Source organism: Podarcis vaucheri (genome assembly GCF_965113315.1).
Source record: "Podarcis vaucheri genome assembly, chromosome: 5".
In the NCBI taxonomy this organism is placed as follows: domain Eukaryota; kingdom Metazoa; phylum Chordata; class Lepidosauria; order Squamata; family Lacertidae; genus Podarcis; species Podarcis vaucheri.
This window is the reverse complement of record NC_138763.1, coordinates 95,347,553-95,365,068: the sequence shown is the minus strand read 5'-3', so window position 1 is coordinate 95,365,068 and position 17,516 is coordinate 95,347,553. Positions and strand designations below refer to the sequence as shown.

Here is a 17,516-nt window from a genome sequence, read left to right as displayed (position 1 = left end):
AAAAGTCTCCTGCTGCTGTTTTCTGCAGATGCAATAGAGCTGGTGAAGAAATTCTTCTTCGCCGTCACTATCGCCACTTGGTAGGCTCGACGTTGAGCTCTAACCTGTGTCCGCTCAGATTCGGAATGAGTTATCCGCCACCGGCACTCTAGCCGTCTCAACGATTGTTTCATTGCCCTCAGATCCGTGGAAAACCAGGGGGCTGTCCGGGCTCCATGCAATCGGAGAGGGCGCTTCGGAGCCAAACAGTCATTAGCCCTGGTTAACTCCACATTCCAGCGGGCCACCAGGGAATCAGCTGAAAGGCCATCAACATGGGATAAAGCATCCCCTACCACTCTCTGGAAACCATTTGGATCCATTAAGTGGCGGGGGCGGACCATCCGATTTGGTCCCACCTCCCTGCAGAGGGGATGGGTCGCAGAGAAGTCCAGTTGTACCAGGAAGTGATCTGACCATGGCACTTCTTTCGTTTCGCTTTTACTTAGTGTCAGATCACCAACATCCATAGAGGTAAACACCAGGTCCAAGGCATGTCCACGGCTATGGGTTGGGCCAGACTTATTCAGGGACAGCCCCATGGAGGCCATGCTTTCCACGAAGTCCCGAGCGGCCCCTTGTAAGGCCGTGTTGGCATGGATGTTAAAATCCCCTAGGACGACCAAGCTAGGTGTCTCCAGGAGAACATCCGCCACGACCTGAAGCAGCTCGGGCAGGGAATCCTTGGTGCAGCGGGGAGGTCGGTACACCAAAAGGAATCCTGTACTGCCCCTATTGCCCAACTTCCAGAACATGCACTCAGAAAACTGGGTCTTCCCAATAGGACACCTGATGCACACTATCATGGCTATCATATCTCCTCTCAGTCTCCTCTTTTCCAGGCTAAACTTACCCGCTTCCTTCAAGTGCTTCTCCTAAGGCAGGGGTCCTCAAACTAAGGCTCGTGGGCCGGATAAGACCCAAGGGACTTGTTTATCCGGCCCGTGGCAACCCCCACAGCCGCTGCCCGCTCTTGCGCGGCTGCCCACTTCTGGGTCGGAGGAGCACTGTTAAAAAAAGTCCTCTATTTTAGATTGTTTGGGAACCAGTGAGAGAGCTACATCCTCTGGGTCCCTGTAGTGTTTACTAGCAGGTATGGCGTCACCGTGGAGAGTAAACAAGGAGGGGTTTCCCCAACCAAAAAAGAGAGAAAAAATAGAAAGTGCTCAGTTTGTTCAATTTAAGAGCTTCTCCGTGTGGAGACTGCCAGGAGTTTCAGGAACAAAGTGTAGAAGGGTGTTGGCGGTTAATAGCTAGCAGCTGGTGGCCTGCCAAGGATGCTTCACAGAACTTGCCCAAGATGTTCCTCATAGCATAGACAAGAAGGTGCTGTTAGAATCTCAGTAGGTTGGTAAGTTTAAAAGTAGAGAAGTAAAAAAGGAAAAAGTACTTCCCTGGGTGGCAGTCAGCGCTAATTACAGTCCTGTTATGTGCGGAGCTCCAAAGGCTGCTTGCTAAGCCGTCGCCATCTTGGGTCTCATCCCGGAGGAGCACTGGAAATAGCTTGTGCGCATGCACAAGTGTTATTTGCACATGCGCAAGCGTTATTTCCGGTGCACATCCAGGTTGGAGGAGGCCCGTGCGCATGCGCACAACCTATTTCCGGTGCTCCTCCAACCCAGAAGTGCGCTGGAAATAGTATGTGGGCACGCGCTCCCCTGCCCTCCGGTCCGGTGCGCAATCGGCACTGGAGACACTGGCCCGAGCCGCAGTAAGTTTGCTGACCCCGTCCTAAGGCTTGGCTTCTATACCCTTGATCACCTTGGTTGCCGTCCTCTGCACACGTTCCAGCTTGTCAACATCCTTCCTAAATTGCAGTGCCCAGAATTGGACACAGTACTCCACGTGTGGTCTGAACAAGGCAGAACAAAGTGGTATTATCACTTTCCTTGAGCTAGACACTATACTTCTGTTGATGTCACTGCGTGCATTGACAGCCCTGGGTCCTGAAGGCTGACAGCCTAAAAATAATCAGCGTGCAGCAGCAACTGTCCACAAGCAATGCAGTTTGCCACCCCTCAAGCACACTGCATGGAGAATGATGATGATATATTATTATTATTATTATTATTATTATTATTATTATTATTATTATTATTATTATTAATACCCTGCCCATCTGGCTGGGTTTCCCCAGCCACTCTGGGCAGCTTCCAACAGAATATTAAAATACAATAGTCTATTAAACATTAAAAGCTTCCCTAAACAGGGTTGCCTTCAGATGTCTTCTAAAAGTCTGGTACAGTGGTACCTCAGGTTAAGTACTTAACGTTCCGGAAGTCCGTTCTTAACCTGAAACTGTTCTTAACCTGAAGCACCACTTTAGCTACTGGGGCCTCCCGCTGCTGCCGCGCCGCCGGAGCACAATTTCTGTTCTCATCCTGAAGCAAAGTTCTTAACCTGAAGCACTATTTTTGGTTACAGATAGGTAGCCGTGTTGGTCTGCCATAGTCAAAATAAAAAAATTCCTTCCAGTAGCACCTTAAAGACCAACTAAGTTAGTTCTTGGTATGAGCTTTCGTGTGCATGCACACTTCTTCAGATACACTATTTTTGGGTTAGTGGAGTCTGTAACCTGAAGCGTATGTAACCCGAAGTGTATGTAACCTGAGGTACCACTGTATTTCCTTGACATCTGATGGGAGGGCGTTCCCCAGGGCAGGTGCCACCACCGAGAAGGCCCTCTGCCTGGTTCCCTGTAACCTCGTTTCTCGCAGCGAGGGAACCACCTAGGCGCTGGACCTCAGTGTCCGGGCAGAACGATGGGGGTGGAGACACTCCTTCAGGTATACTGGACCGAGGCCATTTAGGGCTTTGAAGGTCAGCACCAATAAAACCCCAGTATCAAGCTCTCCTGCTCCAGTGCCTGAGTCCAGGGATCTGTACTTTCCTTCAAGTTGTGAAAAGGAAAAGCGGATCAGGTTCCAGCTCATGACTCAAGTCTGCTTTGTTTTTCCCCACATGTTAATTTTATTTCAATCCGTACCTTCCCCCGGCTGTTTTCCCTGCCTAGCCACTGCACAATGTTCAGATGGATGTAGCGTGTAAAACCTTGGCTCTGTGCCTGGCACTCTTTGCAGTCTTAAGGGTTTTTACTTTCAGCATCTCTCTCTCCTAGGATTGAAGACAAAGGGGGCATTGATCAGTACAGGGACGTCTTTGAGCAATATATAAAGTTTGGGCCATGTGAGTACAAGCCTCTCGTTGGTTGCAGAATCCGGGGAGTCCAGTCTCCTCACCCCATCCCTGCCCTTCTGCCATTCCCTCCAGCTCCTGAGAGCTAGTGTGGTGTAGTGGTTAAGAGCGGTAGACTCGTAATCTGGGGAACCGGGTTCGGGTCTCCGCTCCTCCACATGCAGCTGCTGGGTGACCTTGGGCCAGTCACACTTCTCTGAAGTCTCTCAGCCCCACTCACCTCACAGAGTGTTTGTTGTGGGGGAGGAAGGGAAAGGAGAATTTTAGCCGCTTTGAGACCCCTTCGGGTAGTGATAAAGCGGGATATCATATCCAAACTCCTCTTCTTCTCTTCTGCCAAGGAGTTTCTCCCAAAATCCGTGAAACAAGTCTTGCTACAATCTCCCTACTGAAATTAACTCCCAAACTGACACCTTAAAGAAGTGGGACAAAGCAGACCCACCAGGGAAGGTGTAAGTGGGAACAGTGTGGGCTGCAGGTAGGTAGATACAGTGAGGGGGGCAAGTATTTGATCCCCTGCTAAATTTGCCCGTTTGCCCTCTGACGAAGAAATGACCAGCCCATAATTTTAATGGTAGGTTTAGTGTAGCTGTGAGAGACAGAATAACAACAGGAAAACCCCCAGAAACCCAGAAGACAAAAGTCAGAGATTGATGTGTATTATAATGAGTGAAATAAGTATTTGACCCCCTGTCAACCAGCCAGATGTCAGGCTACCTGGTATCTTCGCTGTATGTAAGGAGCTGAGATTAGAGGCACCTGCTGTAAGGGAGAGGTCTTACCCGTAATCCCAGCTCGTTACAGCACCTGTACAAAAGACACCTGTCGACAGAAGCAATCAATCCAGCAGATTCCAAAGTGGTCACCATGACCAAGACCAAAGAGCTGTCCAAGGATGTCAGGGGCAAGATTGTAGACCTGCACAAGGCTGGACTGGGCTACAAGAGGTAGGTGGCTTTCCTGTTGTTATTCTGCCTCTCACAGCTACAATAAACCTACCATTAAATTTATGGACCGATCATTTCTTTGTCAGAGGGCAAACGGGCAAATTTAGCAGGGGCTCAAATACTTTCCCCCCCTCACTGTAGATAGATACATAGATAGATAGATGATAGGCAGACAGATACATACATATATACATACATACATACATACATACATACATACATACAGTAAGCGTTATATACTGAGATTCCAAATTGTTTGAACACTCTCCTCCTAAAACTGTTTCAGGTATGAAACTCAGATTCAAATTATCAGATTATCCACCCAAACCCAAAAAAGTCCGTAAGAAAGCTCCGGAGCCCAAGGAAATACTGACTTTAGATTTGGAGTTCAAAGCTGAACAGTTAAAGGTATGTGGTTATTCTATTTTGTTGGGACTCTCTCGTGTACACCTCTTCCAAGTCCCTTTGTGATGCTCAATTAGCTCTGGGGCTCGTTTACTAGACTAGAGTAAGAACTTACTCAGCAAGTGGGCTGGGATTTGCTGTCCCTTGCCTTGCATTCAGTAGCCATCCCTTGTATAAGCTCGGAATAAAATAGATATACCCACAAGGTGGGGTGGGGTGGCCATAGGAAAGCATTGAGATGGGTTGGTATCCTGCCAAAGATTACATACATAAATGTCGGTCGTTTCAAGTGGCTGTAAAGATGCATTGGGAGAATGTTTGGTTTGCCCCAAATTGCTTGAAAATGTGGCTGTTTGCTGTGTCTGTCCGCCAATTTTCCAAATGGCAGCCAGAATGCACTTTGATGGGGTGAATCCTACTGATAGCTGCCCCCTGCCCCCTCCGTTTCCAATGTCAAGTGTGCATGAATGAGTTTGCAAGACGATTGTGTGGGGCTGTACCTACCGTTCCCCAGACCATGAGAAATCACAATCTTGCCTCCTTGCCCCTGTCCCTATGTCCCATGTTGTTGTTGTTTAGTCGTTTAGTCGTGTCCGACTCTTCGTGACCGCATGGACCAGAGCACGCCAGGCACTCCTGTCTTCCACTGCCTCCCACAGTTTGGTCAAACTCATGCTGGTAGCTTTGAGAACACTGTCCAACCATCTGTTGTCCCCTTCTCCTTGTGCCCTCCATCTTTCCCAACATCAGGGTCTTTTCCAGGGAGTCTTCTCTTCTCATGAGGTGGCCAAAGTATTGGCGCCTCAGCTTCACGATCTGTCCTTCCAGTGAGCACTCAGGGCTGATTTCCTTCAGAATGGATAGGTTTGATCTTTTTGCAGTCCATGGGACTCTCAGCCCTTAGTATAACTTATCTCAAGAAAACTCCTTGAGGGAAAGCCCTTGTGGATCCCTGCCACCCTTTCCTATCCCTTTTCCTTTTGTGTTGTAGCTTTTTGGACTGTAAACCTGAGAGCAGGGTCTGCCTTATTCCTAATCTTTGTAAAAGGTAAAGGACTCCTGGACGGTTAAGTCCAGTCAAAGGTGAATATGGGGTTATGGCACTCATCCCCCTTTCAGGTTGAGGGAGCTGGCGTTTGTCCACAGACAGCTTTCCGGGTCATGTGGCCGGCATGACTAAACCACTTCTGGCACAACAGGACACCGTGACGGAAACCAGAGCACTCGGAAACGCTGTTTACCTTCCTGCCACAGCGGTACCTATCTATCTACTTGCACTGGTGTGCTTTTGCACTGCTAGGTTGGCAGGAGCTGGGACAGAACAACAGGAGGTTACTCCGTCGCGGGGATTCGAACCGCTGACCTTCCGATCAGCAAGCCCAAGAGGCTCAGTGGTTTAGACCAGTGTTCCCCAACCTTGGGCCTCCAGCTGTTTTTGGACTACAACTCCCATCATCCCTCGCTAGCAAGACCAGTGGTCAAGGATGATGGGAATTGTAGTCCAAAAACAGCTGGAGGCCCAGGGTTGGGGAACACTGGTTTAGACCACAGCGCCACCCGTGTCGCTAGGGAGACTCAAGACTCAGCAGGCAATGGGCTGAGGCTCCAGCTGCCTCCTCATTCCTCACAGTAGCCAATCATGCTGCCTTGCAGATCACACACATCCTTGTTATCATAGTGCAGACACATAAAGCTTTTCCGAAGCGTGGTGGTCACGTTCTTTACAACAGGCATGGGCATCCTAGGAGGTCTTGAATGTCACTGGGGGAAGTGGTTGGGGGTTTCCTACCAACGATGGCCAAAGTAGGCAGGCAAAGGAGATACCTTTTTTCTTTCTTTCCCTGCCCTCTTGTGCTGGTCCCGAGGGTTAACCGTGCGGCAAGGTCCGAGTCCAGTCCGAGGGTGCGGTATGGAGGCTGTCCGTCAAGGCTGAAATGGGGTCCAAGGCAAGGAGTCGGGTGAGGTCAGGAACTCTTGCAGGAGAGCAGGACAGGGTGAAGGCAGGAACAGGCTACCAACAACGTTGCTCCCGCAACCTGGGACTGGCTGGCTTTTATCTCCCCAGAGACATAGGGCGGCCCCGGTCCACGGGTGACTTGCCTCTCCTGGCCTGGAGGCAAGCACTCCTCCTGCAGGAACTTAGTTCCCTCCGCCTCTCTGCCCTGAGCCTCTGCAGCTCAGGAGAGGCTGGAGGGTTACCGGACCCTGAGGCAACCTCACTTTCCCCTGACGGGGCTGAGAGTGGAGCACCTGCAGGCAATGGGTCCTCCATCACCTCAGGAGCCAGAGCAGACTCAGCTGGTGCCTGCACCTGAGGATCCAGCACAGGTGAGGACCCTTCAGGCTCAAGCCCCAGCCCCGGCTCAGCTGGTTCTGGAGGCGGGGGCTCCTGTGCAGGCTGGGATTCCTCAGGTTCAGCCTCCGAGTCTGAATCCCAGGCTATCACATCTTTCTCCCCTTCATCCCCGCATCCTTATCTCCCTCCCTTCATCCATTCATTCACAACACACACCCAGCAGCAGCACTCTGTCTTCTGAGCACCCTAATCCAGCCAGATACACTTTTCTTCTCTACAGCTGTCAACCTTCGTCTCTTCTCATTAGATAACACAAGCAGGCAACTTACACATGTGTTTGTTTGTTCAGCGTTGAACTTCAACTTGTCTGTGCTCTGGTGGCCTCCGGGCTAGATTACTGCAATACATTGTCCACAGGGCTGCCCTTGAAGACTGTTCAGGAACTACAGCTGGTGCAGAGAGCATACAAAATAATTTCCGGAATTATTTTCACTGGCTACCAATGAGTTTCCAGAATTGATAAATAACCATGCTCTTATCTTCTCCCTTTTCTCCCGCTTTCCCCTTAGATTTGCCATTCTACCAAGCCCGTGAAAGGATATTATTCTGATGGGAAGATATTCTATCTATTTTTCCCAGATGGAACCGGCCAAGTTTAATATCCGACAATAACAATCATAAAGCTAGATTAAGAATGGTTGACGCCTTTGGAGCGGCGCAAAGTTGGCAGTAAGGTGGGGTGGGGTGGGGATGGGAAGATGTGCGGCTGTTTATAGTACAAAAAAGGTATCCAGCAGACTATAGGACACTACGGTTCCTTCTGCATATTCCCAACACCCATGTGAGGTATCTTAGGCTGAGAGTTTACGACTGACCCAAGACAGGAAGTGAGCAATCACAGTCCATTAAAATGTGAAACTGGATTCACGGCTCCCACCTGCTACAGGTGTGTGGGTGTCTACAACGTCCTGAAGATTCACCTGCATAATTTTCTGTATGTGCATCCGCACAGAGATCACAGTGAACGAGAAACTGTCTCAGGCATATCATAGAAGGTAGCCTTTTTGGATGATTTGAAAAAATATATTTAGCAACCAAATGAAACTGCAGGCAGGGTTTGAAATTTGAGCAACAGGAAGAAATGATAATATATGAAATAGAGGAATACATATATTAGATGAAATTTGTGATGTAATAGAGCAGGGGTCGGCAAACTAAGGCCCGGGGGCCGGATCCGGCCCAGTTGCCTTCTGGATCCGGCCCGTGGACGGTCTGGGAATCACCATATGGATCGGCAGGGGGATTCTGTTCGTTCGGGCTGCACCATTTCCCTCCCTGCGCCAATTCATCCCCCACACACACACACCGCCTCCTCCTTCTCCCTCCCTCCTTCTGGCTTCTCCCTGCCCTGCCTAGAGAAGGAAGGGGGCTGGGCTGGGTTGAGCTGGCTGAGCGCCATTTTAAGCACCCCCCTCTCTGGAGCCAGCCCTTTCGCGCCGCTCATCGTCCCTCTGCCTCTGCCATCAACAGCCCCTACCGCTCACAAGGCACAGGTAAGCTGTGTCCTTTGATTTAAAATGCATCTGTGGGATCTTTGTGGGGCCTGCCTGGCATGCTGTGTCCTTTTATTTTTATTTAAAATGCATCTATTGGGATCTTTGTGGGGCCATTCCCCCCCCAAAAAAATATAGTCCCCACCTGCAAGGTATGAGGGACAGTGGACCGCCCCCCTGCTGAAAATGTTTGCTGATCCCTGTAACAGTGGAATATGCATTTGGTGAAAATTGTGATATTTTACAGTATATTAAAGGGATGGGTATAAAAACAACATGGAAAAGAAGGTGGGAAGTCAAAATTATAAGAGAAATGTGTAACAAATTGAAATTATCTGCTTAAAGTTATGAAAATCTAATGAAAATCTTTAATGTTTTAAAAAAGAGAGAATCCTTTCGGGAAGGAACAAAGTCTCTTAGTAAACCAAAAACATTTTGACATCTTGACTCAAGGGATCGCACCGAAAGGATTCAACCCTCTGAGACTCGGGGGGGGGGGAATGTGTTTATTAGTAAGTCCATGGGTAATTTATACGTAACAAGCTTTGAGTGAAGAATATTAACAAAGCAAAACGTTTGCAAAATTAAAAAGGAAGCGCCAATGTGAAAATACTCTTTTTTTCCTTAGCTATTAATCAGTTACCCATCAGGTAATGTTGCTATCCTCATTAGCTACGTAAAAGAATTTCAGTTCACATACATCGTTCTACAGGACAACCTGTCATACGAAATGCAGGCCTGCTTTGCAAATCAGGGCTTTGCAGTATGCTACCACCGTAACGGGAAGATCTGGTAAGTGGAAAGGAAGCATTCAGACATTTTCCTATGAAATCGGGGAAAGTCTAGGCCACAGGTAGGCAAACTAAGGCCTGGGGGGCTGGACCCAGCCCAATCACCTTCTAAATCTGGCCCGCAGATGGTCCAGGAATCAGCGTGTTTTCACATGAGCAGAATGTGTGCTTTTATTAAAAATGCTTCTCTGGGTTATTTGTGGGGTATAGGAATTCATTCATACCCCCCCAATTTAGCTCGGCCCCCCACAAGGTCTGAGGAACAGTGGATCGGCCCCCTGCTGAAAAATTTGCTGACCCTTGGTCTAGGCCAGGGCTTCCCAAAACTACCGTATTTTTCGCTCTATAAAATGCACCAGACCACAAGACGCACCTAGTTTTTGGAGGAGGAAAACAAGAAAAAAAATATATTCTGAATCTCAGAAGCCACAACAGTAAGAGGGATCGCTGCGCAGTGAAAGCAGCAATCCCTCTTGCTGTTCTGGCTTCTGGGATAGCTGCGCAGCCTGCATTCGCTCCATAAGACGCACACACATTTCCCCTTACTTTTTAGGAGGGAAAAAGTGAGTCTAATAGAGCAAAAAATACGGTGTGTTTGGACTACAATTCCCACCATCCCTGACCACTGGTCCTGCTAGCTAGGGATGATGGGACTTGTAGTCCCCAAAAACAGCTGGTGGCCCAAGTTTGGGAAACCCCGGTCTAGGTTTTTGTAGGATAACTTATTTAACTGTAATGGCCTAAGCTGGGAAAAGGCGTTCCTGGCTACCGTTGATCCCTTTGCTTGAACAGGCAGCGCTTAGTCCAGAAAAGCTTCCAAACTGCCAATGTGGTCCTTCAGGTGGGATGCAGCCCTGTCCAGAACAGGTAGCACTTCCCTGCTCTGAACCCTGTTCCCTTATCGCAGTACCTTCTTTTTCAGGATTAATCTTCAGTTTGTTCATCTTAATCCATCACCAAACTGCTTGCAGGCAGCTTAGTTCAGGAGTTGTACAGCCTCACCGGGATTTGTACGTAGAAAACAGAGGATAAATGCCTGCATGCAGACATTTTTAAAATGTTAAGTGGGTTTCACCTATGCAGCCCCATCAGCGGAAGCCATGCAAATGGACTTTCATTCGTGCAATGGGACTTCTCTTCCCCCCTTTCCCCTGCCCTGCCCCAAATTGGCTTGGGTCTGTGTGCGCAGAGAACAGGGCGAGGAGAGGGGAGCGGTATTCCTTCCATCATGAAGGAGTGTCTCCACTCCCATCGTTCAGCCCAGACACCAAGGTCCAGCGCCGAGGGCCTTCTGGTAGTTCCCTCCCTGTGAGAAGTGAAGTTACAGGGAACCAGGCAGAGGGCCTTCTCGGTGGTGGCACCCTCCCTGTGGAATGCCCTCCTGTCAGGTGTCAAGGAGATAAATAATTATACAACTTTTAGAAGACATCTGAAGGCAGCCCTGTTTAGGGAAGTTTTTAATATTTAATGATTTATTGTGTTTTTATATTTGTTTGAAGCCACCCAGAGTAGCTGGGGCAACCCAGTGAGATGGGTGGGGTTTAAATATTTATTACAGTGGTACCTCGGGTTACAAACGCTTCAGGTTACAGACTCTGCTAACCCAGAAACAGGACCTTGGGTTAAGAACTTTGCTTCAGGATGAGAACAGAAATCGTGCAGTGGCTGCGCAGCGGCAGCAGGAGGCCCCATTAGCTAAAGTGGTGCTTCTGGTTAAGAACAGTTTCAGGTTAAGAATGGACGTCCAGAACGAATTAAGTTCTAAACGCGAGATACCACTGTATTATTACTACTACTACTACTACTACTACTACTACTAAGTGCTTGCGCAGACAGAATGTTTGTAATAGTGTGAGGCAGCAAAGTTGTGAGGCAGCAAAAAGTTTGTACAGTTGTACCTCAAATGGAATCCGTTCTGGGAGTCCATTCAACTTCCAAAACGTTCGGAAACCAAGGTACGGCTTCTGATTGGCTGCAAGAAGCTCCTGCAGCCAATCAGAACCCACGTCAGACGTTTGGGTTCCAAAGAACGTTCGCAAACTGGAACACTCCCTTCCAGGCTTGCGGCGTTCAGGAGCCAAAACGTGCGACTCGCAAGGCTTCCAAGGTTCAACTTGGAAATAAAATATATAGAGTGGATACATTGCGGTAGTTGATGCACAGTGAGAAACATACACTGTACCTATTAATAAGGTATATTGGAGAGAATAGGCTTGCCTTCTGTTCTGCTGGCTCTCACAGATTGCAAAACCTTCCTTTTGGAGATTGATTAAAGACAGGGGAGAAGCGAATGCTTTAAAACTACACTTTCAACCAGCTCAAAGCCATTACGTCTCTCCTCCTTTGTCTCCTGCCAAAGGATTCAGTCCTTGCTATTTTCTGTCCAGCAATAAACGACGACCCCCAAAACTTTTAAGATCATAGACCAGCTTAAGTCTTCACGGAGAGGACTGCCTTCGGGAACGGGATAAGGAAGGGTTCAACAAACCCTCACGCCACAAGACTAATGTGTTCTAAGGTGGTTGTTGAGTTTCGCACTTGTTGTTCCTCCATCAGAAATCAAAGAGTTTATTCCAATGTCTTTTGTTTCATTCCCTCCCCGCCCCCAAACAGGTTGAATCTAGACCTCTGCCTTGGCTCGTACTTTGACCGGAAGGGAGTTAGGAAGAAACACTGGAATTGGTGGGACAAGAGCAGCCACATCCATGCACCTCCTTTCCAACCCATCTACATTCAATTGAATCTTTACATCCAGGTTAAAATTGAAGCCCAGGACCAGATTTTCCTAACGTTTACTCATAATCACGACTGCCTTCAGCTGAATGTGGGTGCAAAGCTGAAAGTGAGTGCCTGTGGCATTCTCATTCACACGCCTGTGGCAGGGAATCTTAAACTGTGCTCCCTCCGTTTGTCAGAAATGTTTGCCAACTTTCGCTGAACTTCAAATGTGGCTCGTGAACTGAAATCCAAAGAATTTTAGCAACGAGCCACTATAACAAAGGCGGCATTTTTCCATCTCCGCCAAGCTAAGCAGTTGGCTCCTTACCTCTCTCGCCCTGACCTAGCCACTGTGATCCACGCGACGGTCACCTCCAGACTGGATTATTGTAACTCGCTCTACGTGGGGCTGCCCTTGAGACTGACCCAGAAATTCCAGCGGGTGCAGAATGCTGCAGTGAGACTCCTTACGAGGTCTTCGCTGCGAGATCACATTCATCCGGTGCTATACCAGCTGCACTGGCTCCTGGTGGAGTACAGGATCAGGTTTAAGGTGCTGGTTTTAACCTTTAAAGCCCTATACAGCCTAGAACCCTCGTACCTACGGGACCGCCTCTCCTGGTATGCCCCACAGAGAAACTTACGGTCTTCAAATAAAAACATCTTGAAGGTCCCAGGCCACAGAGAAGTTAGGCTGGCCTCAACTAGAGCCAGGGCTTTTTCGGCTGTGGCCCCCATCTGGTGGAACGCTCTGTCACAAGAGATCAGGGCCCTGCGGGACTTGACATCTTTCCGCAGGGCCTGCAAGACAGAGCTGTTCCACCAGGCCTTTGGCCAGGGCACAGCCTGACTCCCTCCCTTGGCAATCTTCGCGGAGCTCTGGCCCAATGGTTGCCAGTGGCTTGAATTAATTAATTTTATAATGAATGTTTTTAGAGTGTTGTTTATGCTGTACTTTTGTACTGTTTTATTGTTGTTAGCCGCCCTGAGCCTGGCTTCGGCTGGGGAGGGCGGGATATAAATAAAATTTATTATTATTATTATTTTGGAGTTTAGCAAAAGTTGGCTAAAGAGCGCCCCTCTTTAAGACTGTGCAAGTTCATAATTGGAGGTAGAACCCACCCCTTCCTTTTAACAAAAACCCAATACTCTTATATAGATACGATAAAAATGCAGAAAGGGGGGAGGGAAAAATAGATAAAAGAAATAAAAATCGATAAGATGGTAAAAGGGAAAAATAGAAAAATACGATTCAGATTTTTTTTAATGCTTCCCTAAGTAAAAGCTTTACATAAGAAAGTAAGAATTTTCTTACCTTACGTTCCTCTTCTTGGGAAAAGCAGTAGGTATTGTAGATGTTTCAGTATTACCCTCTAACCGGGAAAGGAGGCGAGGAAAGGCACTGCTAGCTAAACAACTTCACTGAGTTAATCCAGAAGGTGGAATAAGGTGGATGGATATTAAGCCTAACCTAACTCAAGGGTTTGTGGTGGGGATAACACAGGAGGGATAGAGACCCATGAATGTCATTTTGGGCTCCTTGCAGGAAAGGTGGAATGCATATGAACGTGATACTGATAAATAAGGAATAATCAAAATATGAGGTCTCTCTCCAGCTTGCCTGCCTCTGTTTTTTAAACTGGGGGAACAGATCCAGGTGTGGACTCAAGAAAAAAAGCCCAAGCTAAATTAGTAAATTAGACGCAAACTGGATATTCAGGCCTACAAACATTGAACTTTACATGTAAGTCCCTAGTCCTTTCTAGGCGGGGAAATGCCTGTTGCAAGTAAAAATGGTGTGGCTTGGTTTAAATCCTCCTTCCTTGTCATGAGCCAGGACTGGACTGAAGAAAAAGGGAGCTGCTCCTTTGTGCGGCTGTATTCGCATGCTGCCTTTCCTTACCCAGAATGTCATCCTGGTTAAACATGAATGTCCCTCCAGCTGAAGCTGGCACTGAAACCAGATCCAAAGCTTCTAAACTCTCTTGCAGTGAACCGGACCTTGCATTTCTAGGAAAGGAGACCCGGAAAGCACCTTCATACTTGCAGCCTTTACTCAAAATTATGATGAAAGCTAACATGACAAAATATATCTAGCCCTTTTACATCACATTCTGTACTTATGACTTTCATAAGCGAACAGAGGAATCTACATTCAGAATCTCCCCCCTCTTTTAGAATCGTACAAGGCTCTTAATCCAGGAGTGTTTCCAGAACAAAATACAGTCGTACCTCCACTTACGTTTCTCTCTGTTATGTAAACTTCGGGATACGTAAGCAGCAAACCTGGAAGTATATTTCTGGGTTTTTGCCGCACGCGCATACGCAAAGCGGTAGAGTGCTTCTGCGCATGCGTTCTACCGCAGCGCTTGCATGCACAGAAGTGGTCTCTCCGGTTGCGAAAACCTCAGGATCCAGCCAGACCTCTGGAATGGATCCCGTCCGCAACTCGAAGTACCACTGTATAGTAGTGGAATCTGCCTAGAATCTCTATGAAACGCATACTTGGTTTTTTCAGTTTGTGGATCTTAAATTTGGATTTTTGTAGCTGAAAGATCCAGACATGCTGAAGTTTCTTCAGAGACCTGCATCCTCAGGACAGCTAGTTGGCTCCGAGATTCTACTGATAAGAAGGCTCTTAGCCAGCATGCAGAATCTACTGAAAGAGCTGTGTCTCGTTCCACCTGAAGAAACCAAATACTTCTATTTCCTCGTGTCAGACATGTATGACCATGTACATCGCCGACAGAAAATGAGAATTCGATCTATACAAAGATGACTGCATGCCTGTTATTTAGGGACGGCTGCTGAGCTACTTCCACGTTAAAACAAGTAAACTTGACTTCAGTCATTGAAAGTTTACCCTGTTTGCTGTAGTGTGTACCAAGTTCTGTACAAAACACATCTGAGATTGTAAAAACATGTACAAGCTGCGTAACCGGTTCAACTGTTTGAGTAATCGTACAATTTGAATTATACAGGTAGGAACATTTATTTGCTGGCATGGGGGAACAGAGAGTTGCAAAGAGAACAGCGGTCCGGTGCCTTGTCACAGCACTCTATTTCTGAAAAACACACCTACGTATAAGTATTTGAAATAAGTTGTAGTTTTCATAATAAACTTAGGGGAGACTTCCAGAAACCAAAGGGGTGCTATCAGCCCCCAAACTGTTAATTTTCCCAAAAGGGCAGCTTTCTTCCAAAGGTATACTGGGGAGCTGTTATATGTTGTTACAGTTCCAATGCAATGACAACAGAGCTCGCAAAACCCATTGCTGATTAGGATCATTTTATTCATTTTTTTTTTTTTTTACATTTGTAACCCACCCTAGTTAGGTTGAAGTCAGGTGATACAAAAATCAACATATTTAAAAATAGATGATATATAATCAAAATATTCCATGTTACAGGGATGGAGGACCTGTGGCCTTTCACATACGATGTTGGACTATACAACTCCCATCTTCTCAAACAATTGGCTAGGACTGATGGGGTTGGAAGTACATCCGGAGGACCATAGATTCCCCCACCCATGCTGAACGAATATCAATCATTTTTTAAGGAACCAGAGAGAAAAGGGGGAACCAATTCATGAACCATGTTACAAACTATTTACAGACTTTTCCATGTCTTCTCTCTAGTTCCTGCCGTAGTAGAATTCAGTAACTACATGTAGGGCAATTTGTGTCATTTCTTTGTACATTTCATTACATTGCACTATATGCCCCCATGACTCCATCAGGACTATACATCTTAGTGTGAAAAGCAGGGTCAGCCAACTTTCCAAGAAGTTCCAGCAGGAATGGACAAATATAGCATGGCAATGTCTGACAAGGTCTCAATTAATTAAAGAGAAAGAGGAACTCTGAAGATAATCAGCAGACCTTGATGTTTGTTGCAAAGGGGTGTAAGGCCGCTGACTGACTACAGCAGCTGCAAAACTCTATTAAGAGGGTTGGAGCCACTCAAACCTGGATTTAGAAGAACGATTTAGCAGGTATGTATGAAAATGCCATCCTCAACTGCAAGGTTCTCAGGCAGTGGCAGTTGCATTTAGGAGGTGATCATAAATCCAGGACGGGACAGATGCACACAGAGCACCCCTGCGAATTCTCCAAGTTCTGTTCACACACTCAGCTAATTCAGCCAATTCCAATCGAGACTCTGCAAAAGAAAGCAGGACAACAATCAACTGTGCTCCCTTGTAAAAAGCAGGGAACAAGAGCAAGATGAGCAAACTGATAACCGAGGAGACTTCTCAGGTAGTCATTTAACATAGAAGCTGAATGAATGAACTTTATTATGGTCACAGAGCAGGATAAAGAAACAACAACATATAAATAAAATAGCAGTTAGGATTTTTTTTTAAACTGATAAATGTTGGAGCAAATAAGGACAAAGAAACAAGCATAGGATAAAACATCTGAATAAATTACAAGATTGAACACGGATAATGGATGGATAAAAACTGATAATTAAAACAGATAAGAACTAAAAACAAATAAAAACATGCAGTTAAAACAACTGTAAGAGCGTAAGAACTAAAAGACTCGCAGTTAAAACAACTATAAGAGGCTGCAGAGTAGAAGCCTCTGAAATAGATGACACTCACAGCATTAGAAACTGATGTGCAAATGTGGTTAAAACAGACAATTAAAACAATGTACAACAATAAATTTAGAAACAATGTGCAACAATAAACTATCCCAGGGAGTTGACTCAGAGTCACCCATGGAACCGAGTTTGCGGATTTTCATGCCAGACTATTTTAAGTTGGGCGATGGTCTGAGCCTACAGATTTGTACACAGAATCTGGCGACCATCCAGGAGGCTGCATTCTGACTCCCTCCCATAACAGTGACCCTGGGGCTTGCGAAGGGAAATATAATTTCAGACATTTTGCGGCCTTGTGGAGGAGGGGGTTGCAAATTGGTTGGTTTGTGTTTTAATTAGAGGCTGTTCTTTACCGGAGAGTCAAAAGGTCAGCCCAGAAAACCAACAGAACACGACCTGGCCTTTTGGTGACAACATGACAAAAATGATTTATTCCCCTGAAGACAAACCATTAACATGAAAAATGTTAAGAGGGGATAATATATGAAAACGCCTAATGGAAGTTTTGTGGCACTTTCAAGGGTAGTCTCCACCAGAAAAACCAGAAGGGCTGATAATGAAGGTGTATGATTGGGGTTTATCATGGGGTTATTGAAATGTCTGACCCCAATTAACCCCATGCTCCAGACTTGGGACTCATTAACAAACCCAGAGTATGCTATGAATAAAACAAATTGCTCACCCTCCAGAGAGGTAGCTGTGCCTGTCTATGGAAGCAAACACAACTTAGAAGCTTGGTCACCTTAAAGACCAACAGGTTTATTATGGGATACATACTAGTCATCATCAATGCATGCACCTGATAAATTTGTCGCCCGCTTGGAAAGCTATCCAAACCAAAACTGAAGAGAGCCGTTAGTGAAATTCAGACGTGGAAGAAAATCGAGTGACACATACATTCCTTTACACAGCGCAAAATATACAGAGAGAGTTGTGGAGTTGAAGCATGAGTGGTATG

At 46.7% G+C, this 17,516-nt stretch overlaps 2 protein-coding genes across 4 annotated transcripts in view; one reads left to right on the top strand and one right to left on the bottom strand.

Annotated features, from left to right (window-relative positions):
* Positions 1-14,806, top strand: part of ERICH6B (glutamate rich 6B) — a 38,550-nt gene extending 23,744 nt beyond the window's left edge. For all 3 annotated transcript variants that reach the window (XM_082223132.1, XM_082223133.1, XM_082223134.1), the window contains 6 exons: positions 3,158-3,225; positions 4,468-4,589; positions 7,452-7,540; positions 9,075-9,227; positions 11,840-12,068; positions 14,493-14,806. In XM_082223132.1, the coding sequence (XP_082079258.1) occupies positions 3,158-3,225; positions 4,468-4,589; positions 7,452-7,540; positions 9,075-9,227; positions 11,840-12,068; positions 14,493-14,723 (892 nt within the window). In that variant the 3' untranslated portion in view covers positions 14,724-14,806. The remainder of the gene's footprint in view (positions 1-3,157; positions 3,226-4,467; positions 4,590-7,451; positions 7,541-9,074; positions 9,228-11,839; positions 12,069-14,492) is intronic.
* Positions 14,807-15,216: 410 nt separating this feature from the next.
* The window catches only part of CHUK (component of inhibitor of nuclear factor kappa B kinase complex), a 30,171-nt gene continuing 27,871 nt past the window's right edge, over positions 15,217-17,516 (bottom strand). The window contains exon 21 of the mRNA XM_082223108.1: positions 15,217-16,108. Within this exon, the coding sequence (XP_082079234.1) occupies positions 16,082-16,108 (27 nt within the window). The 3' untranslated portion in view covers positions 15,217-16,081. The remainder of the gene's footprint in view (positions 16,109-17,516) is intronic.